Source organism: Arvicanthis niloticus, chromosome 3 (assembly GCF_011762505.2).
Source record: "Arvicanthis niloticus isolate mArvNil1 chromosome 3, mArvNil1.pat.X, whole genome shotgun sequence".
Classification (NCBI taxonomy): domain Eukaryota; kingdom Metazoa; phylum Chordata; class Mammalia; order Rodentia; family Muridae; genus Arvicanthis; species Arvicanthis niloticus.
The window spans coordinates 116,298,364-116,322,617 of NC_047660.1; the positions used below are offsets into that span (position 1 = coordinate 116,298,364).

Genomic DNA, 24,254 nt, shown 5'->3' on the forward strand with positions numbered 1-24,254 from the left:
CTCAAAACACCAAAAAAAAAAAAAAAAAAAAAAAAAAAAAAAAAAAAAAAAAAGAATTACACCAGACTTTTCACCAGAGACTATAAAAGCCAGAAGATACTACAGACTACTATACTCAGCAAAACTCTTAATCACTATAGATGGAAAAACCAAGATATTCCATGACAAAACCAAATTTACACAATATCTTTTCAAAAATCCAGCCCCACAAAGGATAATAGATGGAAAACTCCAAAACAAGGAGAGAAACTACAACCTAGAAAAAGCAAGAAAGTGATCTTCCAACAAACCCAAAAGAAGATAGCTACACAAACATAATTCTACCTCTAATAACAAAAACAATAGGAAGCAACAATCATTTTCCTTAATATCTCATAACATCAATGGACTCAGTTCTTCAATAAAAAGACATAGACTAACAGACTGAATATGTAAACAGGACCCAGAATTTGGCTGCATATAGGAAATATACCTCAGTGACAAAGACAGACACTACCTCAGAATAAAAGAAACTTTACTAAAGCTCAAAGCACACACTGTACCTCACACAATAATAGTGGGGGGATTTCAACACCTCACTATCAGCAATGGACAGATCATGGAAACAGAAACTAAAGAGAGACACAATGAAATTAACAGAAGTTATGAACCAAATGGATTTAACAGATATCTATAGAACGTTTCATCCTAAAACAAAAGAATATACCTTTTTCTCAGCACCTCGTGGTACCTTCCCAAAAATAGACAACATAATTGTTCACAAAACAAGCCTCAACAGATACAGAAAGATTGAAATAACCCCTTGCATCCTATCAGATCACCTCGGACTAAGGCTAGTCTTCAATAATAACAAAAACAATGGAAAGCCCACATGCACCTGGAAACTGAACCACTCACTACTCAATGATGACTTAGTCGAGGAAGAAATATAGAAAGAAATTAAAGACTTTTTAGAATTTAATGAAAATGAAGGCTCCTCATACAAAAATTTATGGGACACAATGAAAGCAGTACTAAGAAAAAAATTCATAGCTCTAAGTGCCTGCAAAAAGAAACTGGAGAGAGCACACACTAGCAACTCGACAGCACACCTGAGAGCTCTGCAACAAAAAGAAGCAAATGCTCCCAAAAGGAGTAGATGGCAGGAAATAATCAAACCCAGGGCTGAAATCAACCCAGCAGAAACAAAAAGAACTATACAAAGTATTCACAAAACCAAAAACTGGTTCTTTGAAAAAATCAACAGGATAGATAAATCCTTAGCCAGACTAACCAGAGGGCACAGAGACAATATCCAAATTAACAAAATCTGAACTGAAAAGGGAGACATAAGAACAGAAACTGGGGAAATTCAAAACATGATCAGACCCTGCTACAAAAGTCTATACTCAACAAAACTGGAAAATCTGAAGGAAATGGACAATTTTCTAGACAGATACCAGATACCAAAGTTAAATCAGGAGCAAATAAACCATCTAAACAGTCCCATAACCCCCTAAAGAAATAGCAGCAGTCATTAAAAGTCTCCCCACCAAAAAAAGCCCAGGACCAGATGGTTTTAGAACAGAATTCTATCAGATCTTCAAGGAAGACCTAATACCAATTCTCTTCAAACTATTCCACAAAATAGAAATAGAAGGAGCAATACCCAACTCATTCTATGAAGCAACAATTACTCTCATACCTAACCCACACAGACACAACAAAGAAAGAAAACTTCAGACCAATTCCCCTTATGAATATCCATGCAAAAAATACTCAATAAAATTCTTGCAAACCATATCCAAGAACACATCAAAACAATCATCCATCATGATCAAGTAGGCTTTATCCCAGGAATGCAGAATTGGTTCAATATACGGAAATCCAACAAGGTAATCCACTATATAAACAAACTCAAAGGAAAAAAAGACACATGATCATCTCACTAGATGCTAAGAAAGCATTTGACAATATTAAACACCTCTTCATGGTAAAAGTCTTGGAAAAATCAGGAATTCAAGGCCCATACCTAAACACAGTAAAAGCAACATACAGCAAGCCAGTAACCAACATCAAACTAAATGGAGAGAAACTTGAAGCAATCCCACTAAGATCAGGGACTAGACAAGCTGCCCACTCTCTCCCTACCTATTCAATATATTACTGGAAGTCCTAGCCAAAGCAATTAGACGACAAAAGGAAGTCAAAGGGATACAAATAGGAAAGGAAGAAGTCAAAATTTCACTATTTACAGATGATATGATAGTATACTTAAGTGACCCCAAAGCATCCACCAGAGAACTCTGCCCCAGTCCCACGGGGCATTGAACTGGGATCAGAAGACCTGGAAGAGAGAAATGGAACACAGGGGAACACGAAGAATGATGGCTTCTCTATAGGCTGATCAAATCGTGATTTTAATTTTTTCACACAGGGGTTATATGCACATAGAGGCAGGATGTGGGGCAGGGGATGATGCAGGAGTGTAGGTGTTCTTGGGTGGGGGGTACAGATATCTTCCAGAACAGGGTTTTTGCTGGGTGAAGAAGCAGGGAACAGGCCACTATGACTCTGTCTGTGATTCACTTATTCTTATCCAAGCTGGTACTTTCCACCAAGGCTACCTATCCACAAGAACTATGACTACTTGTTCTTATCTAGGTTGGTAGTTTTTCACCAAGGCTGCCTGTCTTCAAGATCTATAGCTATCTGTTCTAGAACCAGTGTTTTCCCACAGAGACCAAGTCTTTGTGTTAGCAGGCATGTATGCCTAACTTAGGCCTGTGGCTGATTTAGGCCTTCAGTGTATAAGCAAGGTTGTGCTCAACAGAACTCCTAAACCTGATAAACAACTGCAGAAAAGTGGCTGGATATAAAATTAACTCAAATCAGTAGCCTTCCTCTACTCAATGGATAAATAAGAAAATTAAGAGATTCTAAGAAATCTAAGAAATTAGACAAATGACACTCTTCACAATAGTCATGAATAATTTAAAATACCTTGTTGTGAATCTAACCAAGCAAGTGAAAGATCTGTATGACAAGAACTTCAAGCCTCTGAAGAAAGAAATTGAAGATGTCAGAAGATGGAAAGATCTCCCATGCTCATGGATTGGCAGAATTAATATAGTAAAAATGGCCATCTTCTGGAAAGCAACCTACAGATTCAATGCAATCCCCATCAAAATAAAAAAAAAAAAAAAAAAAAAAGGAAAAAAGAAGAATTTGCAAATTCATTTGGAATAACAAAAATCCGAGGATAGCGAGAACTATTCTCAACAATAAAATAACTTCTGGGGGAATCACCATCCCTGACCTAAAGCTCAGAGGATGTATTACTACAGAGCAATAGTGATTAAAAAACAAACAAACAAAAAACTGCATGGTATTGGTACAGAGACAGGCAGGAAGATCAATGGAATAAAATTGAAGACCCAGAAATGAACCCACATCTACAGTCACTTGATCTTTGACAAAGGAGCTAAAACCATCCAGTGGAAAAAGGACAGCATTTTCAACAAATGGTGCTGGTTCAACTGGAGGTCAGCATGTAGAAGAATGCAAATTTCTCCATTCTTACCTCCTTGTACAAAGGTCAAGTCCAAGTGGATCAAGGACCTTCACATAAAGCCAGATACACTGAAACCAATAGGAGAGAAACTGGGAAGAGCCTGGAACACATGGAAACAGGGGGAAAGTTTCTGAACAGAATACCAACAGCTTATGCTCTAAGATCAAGAATCGACAAATGGGACCTCATAAAATTGCAAAGCTTATGTAAAGCAAAGGACACTGTCAATAGGACAAAATGGCAACCAACAGATTGTGAAAAGATCTTTACCAATTCTCCATCTGTTAGAGGGCTAATATCCAATATATACAGAGAACTCAAGAAATTGGACTCTAGACAACCAAATAACTCCATTAAAAATGGGGTATAGAGCTAAACATATAGAATTCTCAACTGAGGAAACTTGAATGGCCAAGAAGCACCTAAAGAAATGTTCAACATCCTTAGTCATCAGGGAAATGCAAATCAAAACAACCCTGAGATTCTACCTCATACCAGTCAGAATGACTAAGATCAAAAACTCAGGTGATAGCAAATGCTGGTGAGGATGTGGAAAGAGAGGAACACTCTTCCATTGTTGGTGGGATTGCAAGCTGATACAACCACTCTAAAAATCAGTCTGGTGGTTCCTCAGAAAATTGAACATAGCATTACCTTAGGACCCAGCTATACCACTCCTGGGCATATACCCAGAAGATGTTCCAACATATAACAAGGACATATGCTCCACTATGTTCATAGCAGCCTTATTTATAATAGCCAGAAGCTGGAAAGAACACAGATGTCCTTCAGTGGAGAAATGGATACAGAAATTGTGGTACCTATACACAACGGAGTACTACTCAGCTATTAAAAACAATGAATTGATGGAATTCTTAGACAAATGGATAGAACTAGAAAATATCATCCTGATTGACGTACCCCAATCACAAAAGAACACACATGGTATGCACTCACTGATAATTGGATATTAGCCCAGAAGCTTAAAATACCCAAGGTATAACTCATAGACCACATGAAGCTCATGAAGAAGGAAGATCAAAGTGTGGGTGCTTCGGTCCTTCTTAGATAGAGTAACAAAATACTCATGGCAGTAAATATGGAGTCAAAGTGTGGGACAGAAACTGAAGGAGGGGCTGTCTGGAGACTGCTCCACCTGAGTATCCATCCCATGTGCAGTCACCAAAGGCAGATGCTGATGTGGATGCCAGGAAGTGCATGCTGACAGGAGCCTGATATAGCTGTCTCCTTAGAAGTCTGTCTGAGCCAGGTGGTGGTGGTGGTGCACGCCTTTAATCCCAGCACTTGGGAGGCAGAGGCAGGCGGATTTCTGAGTTCGAGGCCAGCCTGGTCTACAGAGTGAGTTCCAGGACAGCCAGGGCTACACAGAGAAACCCTGTCTCGAAAAAAAAAAACAAAAAACAAAAAAGTCTGTCTGAGCCTGACATATACAGAGGCAGATTCTCACAGCTAACCATTGAACTGATCATGGGGTTCCCAATGGAGGAGTTAGAGAGAAGAATGAATGAGCTGAAAGGGTTTGAGGCCCCATAGGGAGAGCAACAATACCAACCAACCAGAGCTCCCAGGGTCTAAACCACCAGCCTGGGAGCACATAGGGAGGGACCCATGGCTTCAGCTGTATATGTAGGGGAAGATGGCCTTGTTGGGCATAGGTGAGAGAGGAGGTCCTTGGTCCTGTGAAGGCTGGATGCCCCAATGTTGTGGAATTTGAGGGCATGGAGTTGGGAATGGGTGGGTGGGGGCACATCCTCATAGAAGTAGGAGTGGCGGTGTAATAGGGGGTTTCTGGGTGAGTGGGGGAATGGGGAAAGGAGATAAAATCTAAAATGTAAATATCCAATTTAAAAAAAAGGATTACAAAATGAGCAGATTATTATGTGTGCCTGTGGGTTGGGCCCAATCATAACAGCCCATTCACAGCAGTTGGATGAAAGATAAGACAGGAAGTGATTGTGAAGACAGAAGTAGAAGTTGAAATGATGTCTTCTCTCAGTGACCCAGAAAGAGCACAGTGTGAAAAGGCCTTGAGTTTAGCACAATGAAACTGATTTCATTCTTCTGACCTCTGGAAATCAGGTAAAAATACAAGTCATTTTAAAGCACTAGATTCAGCACACTTTGTTGGTAAACAGCAGGAATGCACGTGGGCAGGATTTTTGGACAGATTTTGACTGCTTCACCAAATCTGATATGAGAACTTTCCTCAAGAGATTCCAATGTTCACTCACCATCAAATAAAAACTTTTAGTAGAACAATAAAAGATGAGGACTTTGAATTTTTCCTATTAGAATAGCTTCTTAGGCCTTACCCAGTGATGCACACTTCCAATCCCAGCCCTGGCTAGCAGAGGTAGCAGGAGTGTGGGTATTGGGTTAGTCTGAGCTCCACAATGAGAAGCTAGAAAGAGAGAGGAGAGAGAGAGAGGACAGAAAGAGAGAGAGAGACACAGAGAGAGACAGAGAAACAGAGAGAGACAGAGCCAAAGAGAAAGCATGTTTATGAGAAAAAAATAAAAACCCTGTATTTCACTCTACTTAATAGTAATTTATAACTTTCTGGAGCTGTTAAGTTCTCCCACTGACCAAAATTTAACACTGTAACTAAATATGTTAGGTTAAAAAGTCGAAGTTGTAAATACCAAAATTTTGTACTAAAAAAAATTATACTTAGAGAGTATAATTTTATCACATAATTTAAAAAGCACAATTTTGTGCAGAGGCTTTTTCCTACATAGATTTACCACTTCATGGATGACAGATGGGCTGTTGTCTCAATAATCTCTGTGATTTTGCAGCATTATATTTTTTGTGCGCATACTGGAAGCTGTCATCTAGTTGTTTACATTCATTTTATTTGACAATTAATTATGAAATATCACACCCCCATCTATGATTTCTCTAAATACACTTCTGTTTATTTCAAAGTGCTCAGGAGTCTGTTCATCTTTTCCATTTCAGCTTTCTCACCCCTACACTCACTTATCAAATATCATTGTGGTAGTTTGAGCTCCAACAAGGCCACACCTCCAAATAGTGCCACTCCCAGGCCAAGCAAGTTCAAACCACCACAGGTACCTCATATTATGAAAATCACAAAATAGACATAGTCCTAACTATCAAGAAACTGTGTCCCCCATTGGCAATTTGTAGATGCTTTTTTATAGGTGTGTCTCTTAATACATTGTATTGTATCTATCTGTATCTCTCTCAAGAGACAAGCACTTATTTATGGCCAGGGATTAGGTCATATTCATTTTGATTTTTACAGTATTTTATAACTACATGTGTATGCATGTGCTTGATTAAATCAATCTAAACGAGAATAAATAACACATCAGAAAATCATTTGACAAGTTAAAGTTTAAAAATGGTAATATGAAGGGCTGGAGGAATTACTCATTGGTTAAGAACACTTGCTGCTCTTGCAGAGGACCCAAGTTGGATTCTATCACCTACATGGGGGCTGACAACTATTTGTAATTCCAGGTCTGGGGCAGGGTCTGTGATGCTGTAGAGTGAAAAATTATAAAGACCATTTTATGAAATATGTAGACTTTTTCTTTGCCCTTAGACCTGGGCAGAAAAAGTGCAGGTTCCAGAATGCAGAACTGAAAATAAGATTTCAGGCCTTCACTGCCCTGGAACACATTCCGGGACGAGGACATTATCCCTGAATCAGAGGACACTTACTGGATTACATTCCTCAAGCCTCAGGGAGTAGACCCCACCTGTGAATGGAAAAAGCCAAGGCAGGAAGACACATTCCTGACCACAGAGAAAGATGCAAGCCATCTAGGTGGGGCTATAGCCGGAAGAAGTGAAAAATAGTTTACCTGAAATAGTTGGTAATGAAATGATCGTTTAGGGTAGGTTCCTCTGAAATGTCCCACTGTTCTGGGTTTCCCCCCCCCTTGGTCTTTCCAGTGTTACAACCTGCTGGTGTTCAAACTTTGTAAAGCAACCAATCATGTGTAACCGCATGAAAATACAACCAATCATGTGTAACCGTGAGAAAATTCCTCCCTTTCCCTATAAAAGAAACCCCTCAGCTTGCTGGCCTTTTGTCAAAATTCTGTTCCTGCGTGGACAAGCAGTTTTGACCTTGGTTAGCCAACTCCCCAATAGACCTCTGCTGATTGCATCCAGGTATGGTTTCTTGTGATTCTTGGGTGGTCGTGATTTCCTGAGACTTGAGGAAGGGTCTCCCAAGTATGGGGGTCTTCAATGCTTTCATCTGGACTTTGCATAATGGATGTAAATGGTACAGTTAACACAGGCAAAACATTCATACATGCAAAATAGAAATATATATATATCTTTAAAAATGGTAGTTATATTACACTTGGGAGGATGTGAGTCATTGTAGATGTCTGGTATAGCAGAATTGAGGCAAATGTTCAGCTGCCATTTCTTTTTCCTTCTCCAGTACAAAGCAAGACACTATCTCCTCACATGTACAGAGAGCCAAGTGAGGCCCCATGGAGCACAGAACTAGTTATGAGCCATGCAGCATGAATTAAGAGCAGGCAGGACACATTTTTGTTGTTGTTGTTTTTTACCTGTGAGACTCCCTTTAGGACTTTTCTCTTTCATGGCTACTCTAGAGGTTTCAGTTATAGATTTTGGGATCATAAAATGGAACATGTGGCTATTTAAATATCTGTGTAGTAACTACACATCGTAATGTTAAAACAGTCTAAGACTTAAAACCTTAGTGGTCCAGAGAGCAACACTAACTTCAACAGACTAGGGGGGATTTCAAAGTGAAAGGGGATAAGAGGATGGTAGGCTCTATTTGGAAAAAGCAAATGCAAAATAAAGAAAAACAAAGGAGAAAATATTGGACTCTAAGATCCAAACCGGGGGACATGCTCCTGCAGAGACACACACACGGACAGGGGATTCACTGCAAAAACCTGAGGTTTAATGGGAAAAACCAGTGCACTGGGATTCTCTCACACACAGGCAAGAGAAACCCCGATCTAAAGCTAAGAGCAGTTTTTTATACAGTTTAAGGGGTGTACAGTGACTAGGCACAATATGATTGGCAGAGCAGTGACTTTTAAACTGATTGGTCTTTGGAGAATGAGGTGGCAAGGACCTCCCTTGTCTATAAGTGTCACAGGTTGCTCCATCCTGAGGAATGTGTTCTGCTCTGGGCCTTCCCTACCTGCACGTGGGTTCCCTTCCCTGTGGTATGAGGAATGTTAATCAGTCTCTCCCTTTTTCATCTGAATGTTAATCCAGCAGGTTAATTAGGCAGGTGTCCTGGATAAAGGAATGTGCTCCTCCCTGGAAGTGTCCTGGGGCAGTTAATTTTTAAGTTTAACTGAATTCCTACAAAAACAGGAAAATCATAACTGTCCATGTAGTTGACTCTGAATTATGTTAGGTAGATGACTAACTCTAAATGCAAAAATTTTTAGAAGGTGTAACGTGGAGTTTCATATTTTCCCTAATTCTTTACCATACTCTACGTTTAGTCTAAAAAATGTTTCTTTGAAAGAATTATTTTTTTTAATTATAAATTTTTAGTAACAACAAAATAGAAGAATCATACTCTACCAATACCATAGCCATCTCAAAATGCTTGATATCACACAGTGTCCATGAATGTTAATAAGGAATCTGAGGACTAGTCAGCCATGATGACTCATGCCTATAAACCTGCACAAGTGAGGCTGAGATGGGGAAATTGCCCAACTTGAAGCTAGTTTGAGTTACTGACCAGGCCAGCTCAGTCAGTCAGCGGGTTCTCCAGCACAGAAGTGAGGATTAAGAAGAAACAAAAAGACAAACAACATTGTAGCATGACCCCAGCCAGTTCTGAGACTGAGGCTGGTTTATTTATTCTCAATCTGCTTTTATACCATTTTAATTACACACAGGTAATAAGGTCAGTTCTAGATTGAGGAACAAGTGATATTGTAGAGTGAAAAATTATAAAGACCATTTTGTGAAATATATGCAGGCTTTTTCTTTGCCTAAAATTATAAAGACCATTTTGTGAAATATATGCAGGCTTTTTCTTTGCCTTTAGACCTGAGCAGAAAGAGTGCAGGTTCCAGAACACGGAACTGGATGTAAGATTTCAGGCCTTTACTGCCACTGTCCCAGGATACATTCAGGAAAGAGCAACATTCCTCAAGCCTCAGGGTGGGGAAGTCCCAAAGCAAGAAGAAAGATGCAACTCATCTGGGTGGTTCCAAGAACTAGCTAACTTTTCACTGTTCTTGGTTACCCTGCCCCCTTGATGTTTTCCCAGTGTTACAGCCTGCTGATGTTCAAAATTTGTAAAACAACCAATCACGTGTAACCGTGCGAAAATGCAACCAATCATGTGTAATCGTGCGAAAATTCCTCCCTTTCCCCACCCTGTGCTATAAAAAAAGCCCCCCAGCTTGCTGGCCTTTTGTCAAAATTCTGTTCCTGCATGGACGAGCAGTTTTGACCTTGGCTAGCCAACTCTCTCCAATAAACGTCTGCTGATTGCATCCAGATATGGTTTCTTGCAATTTTTAGGTGATCGTGATATCCTGAGACTTGAGAAAGGGTTTCCCAAGTTTGGGAGTCTTCATTATAATAGATTCAAATAGTCAAGGAACAAGCAAGGCAATAAAACTTCCCATGATCACTATTTCTAAGGGCTTATCAGGATGACCAAAATATCTGAGCCTACCTCCCTGTCCTACTATCGCAAAGTCATATTGATGCCTGAAGCCTACTTCTTTGTTCTAGCCTAAATTAGATTCCTGCCTGAGCTTACTTCTTTGTCCTGGCCCAATGTCAAATTCCTGCCAAGCGGCCCCAAAAAGCTCTCCACAATTTTTGAAGTAAGTGTAAGTCTAGCCTAGGATATATAATAAAACTCTGTCTTGATGTCTTAAGATCACTATTGTTGTGATGAAACACCATGACCAAAGCAACTTGGGGAGGAAAGGGTTATTTGGCTTACACTTCCACATCCCAGTTCATTATCCAAGGAAGTCAGGACAGGAACTCAAGCAGGGAAGAAACTTGGAGGCAGGAGCTAATACAGAGGCCATAGAGGAGTGTTGTATACTGTCTTGCTCACCAGGGCTTGAACAGCTTTAATTCTTATAAAACCCAGGACCACTAGCCCGGGGATGGCACCACTCAATAATGTTGGGCCCGTCCTTATCAGTCACTAATGTAGAAAACAACCCTACAAGCTTGCCTATAGCCTGATCTTATAGAAGCATTTTCTTCATTGTGGTTTCCTCCTCTCTGATGACTCTAGCATTTGTCAAGTTGACACTAAACTAACCAATACACTCAACAATGACAAAAATAAATAAATAAATAAATAAATAAATAAATAAATAAATAAATAAATGGAAAAAAGAAATATCACTGAAAGCAAAGATACCCAAGACACCTTCTGTCCCTTCACATTCATGTGCATGCACAAACACATATGTGTGTATACAGAACACATATAATAAAAGAATTTTGATTGTAGAATACCTGTAAGTCAGCTGCAAATAAACCAAAGGTCAGGAACAGGACAAAGAGCTGTTTGCTTGTTTAGTTGTTTGTTTTCAAATCTTGCAGGAATTGTTTTGAGCTTGGTGACGAATGTTTGTTTGTTAAATGGTAGATAAGTGACACAGTTTTGAAACTCCCTTCTCTTGTACCTTTGCTCACCATCTGTGTGTACTGGGAAACAGGACAGCTTTCATCCACCACAAACTTTTACACAGTTACTGCTATCTGCCAAAAGCCATATGTGGCCCAATAAGTGAAGGTTCATTTGTAACATCGGTCACCTTGAGTAAAACACTTGCTTGGGTTGTACTATCCTGATAGGAGAAATCCAGTTTCTTACTCGCACTCAGTACTAATTTTGTCCAGAGAACCCAGATTGGCTGCTTATTCGGCCAAATATGACTGACTGTTGATAGATAACAGTAATACATATATATTATATATAATTATATATTATATGTATATATATTGTGTGTATGTGCAGAATGTATAGTATTATTTGTAGAAATAAAATTTTCTCAGAAGCTTATATTGTTCTTGCTTAATTAAGTGAAACTTTAAGTATAAATACCTTCAGACCAATGACTAGCATTATGGATCATGAAGTACTCTGTTGAATATCCCAAAAGATATTATAAATACTTTTATTTTTATTTTTTTCTTTTATTGGATATTTTCTTTATTTACATTTCAGATATTATCCCCTTTCTAGGTCTCCCTTCTGGAACCCCTCTCCCATCCCCCCTCCCCCTGCCTCTCTATCACCCACCCACCCAGTCCTGCCTTCCCACCCTGGCATTCCACACTGGAGCATCGAACCCCCTCAAGCCCAAGGACCTCTCTTCCCACTTATGTCCAGCAAGACCATCCTCTGCCACATATGCAGCCGGAGCTATGGGTCCCTCCATGTGTACTCTTTGGTTGGTGGTTCAGTCTCCGGGAGCTCTGGGGGCACGGTCTGGCTGGTTGACATTGTTGCTCCCCCCCCATGGGGCTGCAAACCGTCTCAGCTCCTTCTGTCCCTTCTCCAACTCTTCCATTAGGGATCCAGCTCTCAGTCCAATAATTGGTTGCAAGCATCTGCCTCTGTATTTGTCAGGCTCTAGCAGAACCTCTCAGGAGGTAGCCATATCAGGCCCCCCTCAGCAAGCACTTCCCTGACGTCCGCAGTAGGGTCCGGGTTTAGCAACTGTATATGGGATGGATCCTCAGGTGGGGCAGTCTCTGGATGACCTTTCCTTCTGTCTCTGCTCCACACTTTATCTCCATATTTCCTCCTGTGAGTATTTTGTTCTCCCTTCTAAGAAGGATCAAAGCATCCACACTTTGGTCTTCCTTCTTCATGAGCTTCATGTGGATTGCATCTTGGATATTCCAAACTTTTGAGCTAATATCCACATATCAGTGAGTGAATACCATGTGTGTTCTTTTGAGATTGGGTTACATAACTCAGAATGATATTTTCTAGTTCCATCCATTTGCCTGTGAATTTCATGAATTCATTGTTTTTAATAGCTGAATAGTACTCCATTGTGTAAATGTACCACATTTTCGGTTTCCATTCCTCTGTTGAAGGATATCTAGGTTCTTTCCAGCTTCTGGCTATTATAAATAAGGCTGCTATGAACATAGTGGAGCATGTGTCCTTTTTACATGTTGGAGCATCTTCTGGGTACATGCCCAGGAGTGGCATAGCTGGGTTCTCAGTTATAAATACTTTGAAATGGAGAGAATGAGATATTGTTTATTAACTCTTTGGATGTCTGCCAACGAGGCTAACATTTTTCCAGAACTTCTTTTGTAGAGTGAAAAATTATATATACAGGCTTTTCCTTTATCCTATACCTGAACAAGAATGTAAGTTCCAGAACGAGGAACTGAATGTAAGATTTTCACCACCCCAGGACACATTCCAGGTGAATGTGAATCAAGCCTCAAACAATAGGCCCACCTATGGGTGGGAGAGGCCCAAGGCAGGAAGGTATTCCTGACTACAGATAAAGATGCTGCCACCTAGGTGGGGCTATAGCTGGAAGATAGTTAATCTGAAATAGTTGGTAAATGGCAGGATAGGACACAATAGCATGGTAAAAAACACATTTTTGAGAAGAATGAGTGTGCAGAGTGATTTTCACATGACTCTAGACCATTTGGGCTAGATTCTCTGAAATGTTCCACTGTTCTTGGTTACCCCTCCCTTGGTCTTCCCAGTGCTATGCTCAAAATTTGTAAAACAACCAATCATGTGTAACCATGTGAAAATGCAACCATTCATGTGTAAGCGAGCAAAAATGCCTTCCTTTCCCCACCCCATGCTATAAAAGACCCTTTAACCCACCACTCTGGGCCAAAACCTTGCTCTTGGAGCTAAAGAGCTTGTAGTTTTGACCACCAGCTAACTTCCGTAATAAAGCCTCTGCTGATTGCATCCAGGTATGGTTTCTTGTGATCTTTGGGTGGTCGTGATCTCCTGAGACTTGAGGAAGGGTCTCCCGAGTATGGGGGTCTTCACTTTCAGCAGTAAAGGCAACACATTATAGTACAGATAACCCACATTCTTTCCATAAGTAGCTGGACAGACGATGAAGCTATAATTTAGAATTATCATCTCCCTCTGCAGAAACAAGAAAATTAAAACAGGCTGAGTTTGTTGATTCTAACATCTTGTATGTTGCAAACACTCTTTAAATGCCAGCAGGATAAAACAAGCAACAAATTCCTCATTTGAACTCTTGATAGGTTCTATACTCAAAAGAAAGATGCACTGAAAAATTCTGTAAAATTCACTGCCTACTTGTAGTTCTATATAAAACATAAGTGAATTCTGTGCTTAGACTTACATCCTACTCCCAAGATATCTCAAGATGTATATACAATATTCTAAAATTTGAGACAACTCTGCTCCCAAGGATTTTGAGTAAATGACAACTCTGCTGGTTTCCTTCTCTGGGTGCTCAGAAAGGACTCTGGGGAAACCCTTGGGATTTCTTGCTGCTTTCTGTCTAGTAAGTAGGTTTAGCATGTCTTTGGCCTCCAACTGCCTAAAGCACAGATTTAGATAGAATGTGAATGCATCAGGCAAGCAGCCAGAATCTTCAAATCTGGCACGACCTTGCACAGCCAGCAAGGACAGAATACTTCTGGATTCTGCAAGCTTTGGCTCTGTTCCTTTGAAAGCTCTGGCAACAAAGTTTGTGCTAGTACAGGAGCTTAGGCATTTGCATCAGTACAGCAAGTCCTGAAAGTCTTTACTCCCCTTCTCCCTTTGTGCCAGTCTTCAGCACTGAAGTCTCATGGTTTTCCCTGTCTTTCTTCAACTACATGCAAAACCCATTAAGTTCTCAGTTCCAGGAAAGATTGGGCTTGGATAGTCAGGCAGAGGTGGGTGTTTTCTAACTAAATTTCACAGAGTAGTGAAGTCTTCCTTATACTCAACACTCCCAACCCCAAGCCTAGATTCTGTTATGAAAATTCCATCTTGGAAAACCAGGCAGTTGAGCTGGCAAGATGGCTCAACAAAGAAAGGTAGTGGCTGCCAAGGGTAATGACCTGACCTAGGATCCTTATAGTGGAAGAGAAAACCAACTCCTACAAGTTGACCTCTCATCCCTGTATATCCACCATAGCACATACCATCCACCACCAAACAAAAGCAAATGTAAAGACAGAAAGAAAAACAGAGAGATCTGTAACTCAGGGAAGGGAATCTTTCCCAAACAGGTTGGGAGGTCAAGAAGAAAATATTTTAAGAATAAGAGTCTAGCTGGGTGTGGTGATTAGAGGCCTTTAATGCAAGCACTTGAGAGGCAAAGATGGATGATGCTCTGTAAGTTCGAGTCCAGCTAAGTCTACATAGAGAGTTTCAGGACAGTCAGGGTTACATAGAGAAACCCTGTTAGAGAGAGAGAGAGAGAGAGAGAGAGAGAGAGAGAGAGAGAGAGACAGAGAGAGACACACACAGAGAGAGAGAGAGAATATAATAGAGTTTAGCATGAGCCAGGCAATTTAGAGGTTTTATTTTCATGACAATCTTTTCTGATATTTCATTTTGTAGTTGAAAACTCTGGTGTACTATGCATGAGCCAGGCAATTTAGAGTTTTTATTTTCATGACAATCTTTTCTGATATTTCATTTTGTAGTTGAAAACTCTGGTGTACTATGAATATAATATAAAAAGTGAGTACATGTCTGCTGCTGATGTTATTGTGAGAGTAGATTGAACCCATTTAGTGTTTCTTAGGATCTGTGTATTTAATACACATTTTCTCTCTTCTGGTTCCCATTCTCCCTTCCTTCTCACCCTCCCTCCTTTCTCCAACATTCCATTACTCTTCTCAATATCAAAGTGCAAGCACAGAGTCATTCACTTATGAATAGACAAAAGACTAATCTTCATTACATTATCAACATTTGACCTATATTTCTGTTCTAGTCTGTCCCCACAAACAAGTTCCAGCTTCACTAACTGGTACATAAACTGGCTCCCGATAAACTCATTTTCTTTACGTGAATAGACAAGTAGAAAAACAGAACAGGGGAAAAAAATCTATGAGCAGTCCTCAACATGTAATAATTCATCTGAGAAAGCAAAGATGGGTCCCTGCGATTCCCTGAGTATTTATGCTACACACACACACACACACACACACACACACACACACACACACATTCACATGGAGTAAAATCTTAATACTCTGAGGGTGTTAGGAGTTGTAGGCTTTGGGAAGTGACAAATGTCAGAGAGTAGAGCCTTCATGAATAGAATTAACATCTGTGGTGGTTTGAATAAGAACACAGGCTCATGTACTTGAATGCTTAGTCATCAGGAAGTGGAACTGTCTAAGAAGAGGTAGATGATTAGGAGCTTGTAGCCTTCTGGAAGAAAGTGTGTCACTGGGGGGGGGGGGGGGTGACTCTAATCTCTGGGTTGGGAGTGAGCTAACCCCGAGGGTATGAACATGGGAGAGCTGACCCTACCACTTGTCTCCCATGAAGTGGCATGGGTGATGGAAAGGTCCCTCCTCCTTGCCCCTTGCCACCTAAATCAGGCAGGATAACTGTCCCTGTGGTCATGAGAGCAGGATATCAGGACCAGCACTTTGTTTGCTGCAGCACTAGGGGTAACAGGCCCTCCATCTCACAGTAGCACAGTTGAGCTGGCCTTGATGGCATGGGTGTAGATGAACCAGCCAGGAGAGCATGAGAGTGGGAGAGTTGACTCTGACCCTTTCTGGTAGTGGCATTGGATGAGCAGGTAAGACAGGGTGGGAGCTAGCCCCTGTGGTAAGGATGGAAAAGAGCTGGTAGGCTGACCAGCTCAAATACCTCTTAGGTCCAGATGCAGGGCTTTGAATTGGTTCACCCATCAATTAATTGCTGGAGTGCATGAAGGGCTGGTCCTACAGATTCAAAACTACCAGACCTCCATAACCCAAGGCAATAACAGGATATCCATGGGTGCTTTTTTCAGGGAGTCTTAGTCTACTATTCATTCAGATATTTACAGGTCAGAACACTGAGTATAGACATGGTCTCTCTCCTCTCTGCCACCTCCTGATATACTCGTGATATAGCAGCCACAAGGGCGAAGCCTCTGGGGGCAGCTCTTCCCTACAATCTAATGACACAGCTACTAATTTTTTTCGATTCTGAGTAAGTAAAGCCTTAAATACTATATGTTAGACCTACTAAGTTCACGTGTTCCCGTACTTGGTCTGTACCAATCAACCTATATTTAATGTGGCCTCAGAAAATTTAGGCAAGCTATGGCAGTTTCCATACTTAGAGGAGATTCCAGATGAGCCCTGGCTTCTTCACACCTGTCTTGCTTCTCTTTTAACCAGATAACCTCTGAACTTTAGTCTATATATTGGCTTCATATTTCTGAGACTTCCTGTGTGACCTGTTAGATAGTGACACTGTCTTATTCATTTTCATAGCTAACTAATTTCTATAGACTCCAAGCACTTGATTAACCCCTGTATCATGGCCTAGAAGTTACAATGTCCCTTGAGGGACGAATGTTTTGACATGGTCAATGATTGTTTGCACCAGATCAGAAAATCAAGCCAGAAATAGTACCTTGGTTTTAGACTACAGACAAATGAAATTGTTTTGTCCTTTAGCCTCTTTTAACATCAACTTTAAAAATCCCTTGTGCTGTTTATGAACTCTGGGTTAAATGGTACTGAGGCCAAGCTTTCCCTAAATAGTGTTGTTAAAAAAGGCTGTTGGCATTAGTTGTCAAGTTTTTTTCTCAGGAGAAGAAGAAGAAGAAGAAGAAGAAGAAGAAGAAGAAGAAGAAGAAGAAGAAGAAGAAGAAGAAGAAGAAGAAGAAGAAGAAGAAGAAGAAGAAGAAGTAGAGGAGGCGGAGGAGGAGGAGGGGGAGGAGGAGGAGGAGGAGGAGGAGAGGAGGAGGAGGAGGAGGAGGAGGAGGAGAGGAGGAGGAGGAGGAGGAGGGGAGGAGGAGGAGGAGGAGGAGAGGAGGAGGAGAAGGAGGAGGAGGAGGAGGAGGAGGAGGAGGAGGAGGAAGAGGAGGAGGAGGAGGAGGAGGAAGAGGAAGAGGAAGAGGAAGAGGAAGAGGAAGAGGAACAGGAACAGGAACAAGAACAAGAACAAGAACAAGAACAAGAACAAGAACAAGAACAAGAACAAGAACAAGAAATGAGGAGGTGAATTTGGTATCCCATGCTCTCCTCCTTGGAGTCTAGAAAAAATTCAAGAGATGACCCGACCTGTCCAGTAAAAAGTAGAAGGACTAGGAGGCTCAGTTGTTGTAAACACTTCCCAAATGAATGAATGGGAAATGAATGAGAGAAAGGGTAGGGTTCTCTGGTGTTTGTTTCCCTGGCAACCTGAGCACACCATGCCCTCCATTTAGATTTAGGGTGAGGAGACATAGTCATGACATTACTGTGTACTAGTCTCCTACCATGCCCAGAATGGATGCTCTACATATTTCGTCTTATTTTAGTTTCACAACAAAGCTAAGGTATGAGGTAGATGCTATTAATATCTCCATGTTACAAATAAGGAAATGGAGACACAGAGAGATTAAGAAACTCTAAGAGAAGATTTTTTGGCTGCAGTCTAGAATGTTCTTTCCTATGAGTTTTCTATTATGCCATAAAACGAGGTAAATAAAGAGTAACTTGGGGTCACCATTGCTCAGCTCATTTTCTTTATGCCATCAATTTTCTGTTTTCATGTCACTCTTATATGACATACTATTCTCTCTTTCATTAAAAATAGTAATTATTATTATTTTATATGCATGTATGTCTATGTCTGTGTGCCACTTGCATGTTTAGTTCCCGTGGAAGACCTCAGATTCCCTCCAACTGGAGTTACAGAAAGTATTAGCCACATGTGGATGCTAGAAATTGAACTCTAATCCTCTGGCAAAGCAGTCAGTGCTCTTAGCCACAGAGCCATCTCTCCAGTCCTTGTTGTTCTTATTGTCATAGCTATTCAACTGCCCCCTTTCATAGCATGTGTTTTATCTTATACAAAGTCAAACGTTTATGGTTAGAAGAAACTCAATATTTATGGAATGAGAGAACAAATGAGTTATTTTTGCCTTCCTCAGTCATAGCACTCTTCACTTCTTATCATACCAAATGTAAACTACCTGGTTTGATATGCAGTACTCATAAAAAATGCCGATCATTGCCATCCAGTGACCACGGCCGATTTGTGAGCCTGGCCCTTTGCAAGCACTGATCCACTAGATCTCCAGACTGAGAAGCAAATCCAAGAAGTCTTAGACGTACATTTGCACAACACTCTACTTTCCAACATAAACTTTCCAGTTAGACAGGTTCCTTTACCCATCACTTTCTGGTGAGCTTTCCTGACTTTCCCATCTTTTTCTTAATTATCTTTTACTGCTCAGGTTTAGGCATATCCATTGATATAAGTCTCTGGGCGCCACTGACGTTTCAGTTATCACATCGTGCTCTTCCTTGGGACGGTAGCAAGTGTCAGTAGCCCTGCTTACTCAGTACTAAGGCAGGGGGATTGTCTAAATGTGCCGAAGTTTGTGACAGTCGTCTGGGCAATACAAAGAAACTCTGCTCCATATTCTCTAGAAAGGTATGCCTGTAGAACTCTCAAGCAACATATGCCATACTCCTACAAGGGGAATACAAACTGCTCAAAGCGGTTCGTGAAATTCTGGTTATTGTTCAACCTTTTATATCATTTGAATACAGCAGATTCTACATAGAAGCTGGTTTGTTGTGTAAGGCCTGAGTCCTACCCCCAGGAATGAGTACACACACACACACACACACACACACACACAGAGTCCTTGTACTTGTTTGTTTTTATTTTATAAAAGGAAACAATCACTTCATCATAAAGAAACCAGATAAACAGGATCTTAAACACATGTGGCTCCAGTTAGCCTTACTTAGCAAGAATGTAACAGGACAAGGACATACATCATTTACATCAATTCTGCCACAAGGAAACCTGAAAAACAAAAGACCAAACAAACAAAACACACAACCCCCACCCCCTAACCCCCCACCCCACCCCCCAGTCGTGAAACCAGATCAAGTTACTCCTAGAAAATGAAGGATCAAGAAAGGCAAAAATAGGCCAGGAGAGATGGCTCAGCAGTTAAGAGCACTGACTGCATTTTCAGAGGTCCTGAGTTCAATTCTGAGCAACTACATGGTGGCTCACAACCATCTGTAATGGGATCTGATGCCCTCTTCTGGTGTGTCTGAAGACAGCGACGGTATATTCACATAAATAATAATAATAATAATAATAATATTATTATTATTATTATTATTATTATTATTATTATTAATGATAAAAAAAATCTCACCAGAAACCATGTGGAAGTCCATGAACTGTGCTCCCACTGACTGTAAAAAGGAAAGGAAGCTTCTTTTGTAGTGGTATCAATGACTGCAGACTCACAGCTGTGAAAGAGGGACATAGCAGGCTTCTGTGACAACCACTATCCTCTCTCCTAAAAAGTAACAGCCTAAACAGAAAGCAATTGAAGAGAACTTTTAAAATTTTTTCATGAGGATGTTGAAGTGTAGCTTTCCACAACTGATGGCTTCTGGCAGGGGTGCAGGTGGGGAAGGACTCAGTTTTCTTTAAGGGGCTGGCCACTGGGACTTTGACCATGCTCCAGTAAGTATATGGGCAATACAAATTGCACTTCTTTTCTTCTTTCTTTCGGAAAGAGTCACAAGGGTTGGGGGCAAACCTAGGTGGACTGGGAAGTGAGTGTGATTAGGGTACATGATGTGAAAAATCCCAAATAATCAATAAAAAAATTATGTTGAGAAAAAAAAGAAAGGCAAAAATAAAATGAAAATAAAAAACTAAAGGAAGGAAGGAAGGAAGGAAGGAAGGAAGGAAGGAAGGAAGGAAGGAAGGGAAATGCAAAATCAAAGGGCTCCATGTTGGCTGGCTGCGACTTGCTGAGGAAACTGGCCTGAGGCCAGGCGCTGTTGCTTTTCATGAGAGTGCCTGTCAGAGCACACTGGAGACCCACAAGTCCACACCCAGTACCTGAAGACAAACAGCAAGGCAGGATGGAGTCCGTATCAAAGCTTATTGAAATGAAAGGATACTGGGAATTTGCTGAAATTGGGGAAAAAAGGACTGTAAATGTTTAAAGAATTTCACCTAAAGACTGGAGAGATGGCCCAATAGTTAAGAGCACTGGCTGCTCTTCCAGAGGTTCTGAGTTCAATTCTGAACAACTACATGGTGGCTCACAACCATCTGTAACGGCATCCCATGCCCTCTTCTGATGTATCTGAAGATAACAACAATGTACTGATATACGTGAAATAAATTTTTAAGAAAACTTTTAAAACAAAAAACGGAATTCTATTTAAGCTGGGCATGTGGCACATACCTTATAGTGCTTGAAAGGCAGAGGTAAGCAGATCTGTGTGAGTTCAAGGCCAGCCTGGTATTCATAGTGATTTCCAGGTTAGTCAGAACTACACAAAGTAAGATTGTGTCTCAACAAACAAACACACCAGAATTTTACCTTAATGTTAAATGTCTATACTTAATATCTCAATGAGTAATATGGTAATTCCTTACTCTTGGGAAGTAACAGGAGGGAAAAGGGAACATGACATATACAATAGTTTTTCAAATGCTTCAGAAAAACCTTCCACATAATGTGGCAAATTGGTCAAAATGTTAATATTTGAGCATCTGAGGAAAAGATAAGTGGGAGATAGTTTAGTATATTATTAACTTTTGTCCATGTCTGACATTTTTCTCAGTAAGCTAACAGCAGTTTGGATACAAATATTGATGTTGGACTTACTTAAGTTTGAAAAAAAAAAGTGATAGGAGCTAATTGAAGAAAAAAACCTGCAAAAATAGCAACGTTAGAAGCCAATAGCAATATGGAAAGCTTGCTCTAAGATAGTGGGTCGTTTCTAAATCAATCAGTTAGTATTATAACATGGAAAGGGGCTCATTTGTCATTCAAATGGAAATGCGAGAAAAGTTCACTGATGATTTTTTCATGTTTATGCAAATAGTATTATAATAAAACAGATCTCTGTATAAGTTGATTAATACTTGCTGTGAAATCAGAAGGTTTTTCTAAGGACTTTGCAGTAATTCTTAGCCTTAACATTTAAAAGAAATGTTATTTGAATGTGCACCCTTGGCCCTACTAACAGACTAGAAAGAGGGCTAGCAGCACCATCAGATTTGAAGAGTGTCATTATGATTCAAAAATCCCAGATAAGTCCTTGTGGTAGTTTGAATATGCTTGTATGGGGAAGTCACACTATTTGGAGGTGTGGCCTTGTTGGAGGAGGTATGTCACTGTGGGCATGGGCTTTAAGACCCTTGTTTTAGCTACCTGGAGAACAATCTTCTCCTGCCTCCTTTAGGATGAAGATGTAGAACTCTCAGTTCTCCTAGCACCATGCCTGCCTTGATGATAATGGATTGAACCTCAGAACCTGTAAGCCAGCCCCAATTAAATAGTTCTTTTGGAAGAGTTGCCTTGGTCATGATGTCTGTTCACAGCAGTAAAACCCTAACTAGGAGAGTCCTCCATAGTTCTATCTCAGAAACACTTTAACTTGACACTATTGTCTTTAACTCATTGAATGGGGAGAGTGACATGACATGTGAGTGTTTGCTTGTGGAAGGCCATTGTGAGCATCTCTCAAAAAAGCAGAGGAGTGCTCATGCCAAGGTAGAGAAGAAAAGCAGTGTTTGGGAGTTGAAGTGCTATGGCATCTCGTTAGACACAGCAACTTCAGGGAAGTGGTTGGGGTGGGGGTGAGAATTAGATTTTGAGGCCTAAAAATCTGAGGTGAGCTGGGGAGAGTGTTCTTAATGGGTAACATGCCTGCTGTCTAGGAGTTAAGACCTGAGTGTAATGCCTTCTCCCCAGGTATTGGCTGAACTCTCTGGAGTACTCTCCTAAATATAGCCCTAGGGGAAGCAGAGAAACAGGTAGATTACTGCCAGACAGGCTAGTCAATTTTATAAACTCCGGGTTCAATGAGAACCCGGAGGGCAATTGATGAAGACATCTGATATGAACTTCTGGACTCCGCATGAGTGCGCAGCAGACAGATAGACAGACAGACAGACACACACACACAATTTTGGACTCCACATGAGTGCGGGACACACATACACACACACAAAATGTAATTAAAATATTTTTTTAAATAAAAAAAGACGTCCTATTTTCCAGATTGTTGGTGCTCTGAAGTACCAAAGCTTTCTTTTGAAACATTTCTGTTCATCCTACTATGAGTTGGCTGTCAGTAGTCGATTGCTAACACAAAATGTCTTTCACTTTCACTATTTCATTATTTCAGACTCGGTGACTGTTGTTTTTGACTTAGGCCCCTTTGCCTCCTTAGAAACCTACTGTGCATATTCTTTAGAGTTCAGAACCTTTCAGGAATTCCCCATTACAAACCAAATCATTACAAAGTCAAATCTATAAACCCAAATACCCCATTTCCTTGAACTAAAAACAACAAAAAAGTGAAACAACCATATACGACTTCAAGTACTATTGGAGAACTGAACCAAATGTTATTTCGGTATCAAATATATATATTTATTTTCAAAGAGTAGCTACAAACTTTTGCAAGGAAAGAAAAAACAAACCAAAACAGCACAATTCTTTACAGTGAGTACTCATAGAGTTATAGACATGAAGTGAGCCTTCCAAAGTTAGAAAATGAACTTCATGCATCTTTCAGTGCGGGGCGTTGGGGCGCCTTGCGCTGCTCCGAGGCGACACCCTGGGGAACCCTCGCTCAGCCCCGCAGCGGGGCGGGGAGGGCGCACGGGGCGTCGCGCAGAGCCGGCCCAGACCCCGCCCGAGCTGGCGGCACCGCCCTGCGGCCCGCAGTTGGCTGAACCCGAGGCCCGCCCCACCGTCCTGCCGTCCGGCCGCCCCGCCGTCCCCCTGCGTCCGCCGCGGAGCCCGCCAGTCCGGCCCGCCGTCCGTCTGTCCGTCCCGCCATGGCTGCGCGCCTGCTTCTCCGCTCCCTGCGCGTCTTGAGCGCCCGCTCGGCTGCACATCCGCCGCCCTGCGCTCGGTGAGTGCGGGTGCAGCCTGGGGTATGGGCAACCGGGGTGGCGGAGCTCTGAGAATGGGGTGTGAGCCGGGGCGATGGGGCCGGAGGAAGGGACCGAGCCTTCTCTCCGGAACCCGGGGCTGCCCGCTGTGGCCTGGAGAACTCGGGGTGTTCCCTCCACGGTCCGCTGCGCCCCAAAAGGCAAGGCTCCCCCGAATGCTTGCTCCGGGCCCGGGCCCCGCCCCGCGTCCTACAGCGTGTCCCGGGAACTGACTTTGAAAGAGTTGCCCAGCCCTAGCGGGGGCGATCACCCCCTGGGCGCTGCCACGGAGTAGCTGCGACCTTTAGCCTAGTTGGAACGGAGACTGAGGACTGCCACCTGACAGTGAACTTGGGACTCGGTGTGCAGAGGCAGGGACCGGAAGACCAGAGCAACATCTATCAGCCCGACTTGGGCCCCATCTGATAAAGTAGATGTAGATTCATTACCAAATCCTTAAACTAATTAAATGTGGAGGGATTAATAGGCAGCTCCCGAGAGCTTTAGAGACTATTAAGAGGTGTTTACACTAAGATCAAAAGTTTTTACCTGTCTTAAAATCCATTC

General features: G+C 41.4%; 1 protein-coding gene and 1 non-coding gene across 2 annotated transcripts in view; one reads left to right on the top strand and one right to left on the bottom strand.

Moving 5' to 3' along the window:
* Positions 1-16,559: 16,559 nt before the first annotated feature.
* LOC117706425 (small nucleolar RNA SNORA17) lies at positions 16,560-16,691 on the bottom strand. Its single transcript, XR_004606532.1, has one exon. It is a non-coding gene; the product is annotated as a small nucleolar RNA SNORA17 (small nucleolar RNA).
* Positions 16,692-23,453: 6,762 nt separating this feature from the next.
* Positions 23,454-24,254, top strand: part of Acadl (acyl-CoA dehydrogenase long chain) — a 35,178-nt gene continuing 34,377 nt past the window's right edge. Inside the window, exon 1 of the mRNA XM_034499152.2 lies at positions 23,454-23,668. Coding sequence (XP_034355043.1) covers positions 23,592-23,668 — 77 coding nt within the window. The 5' untranslated portion in view covers positions 23,454-23,591. The remainder of the gene's footprint in view (positions 23,669-24,254) is intronic.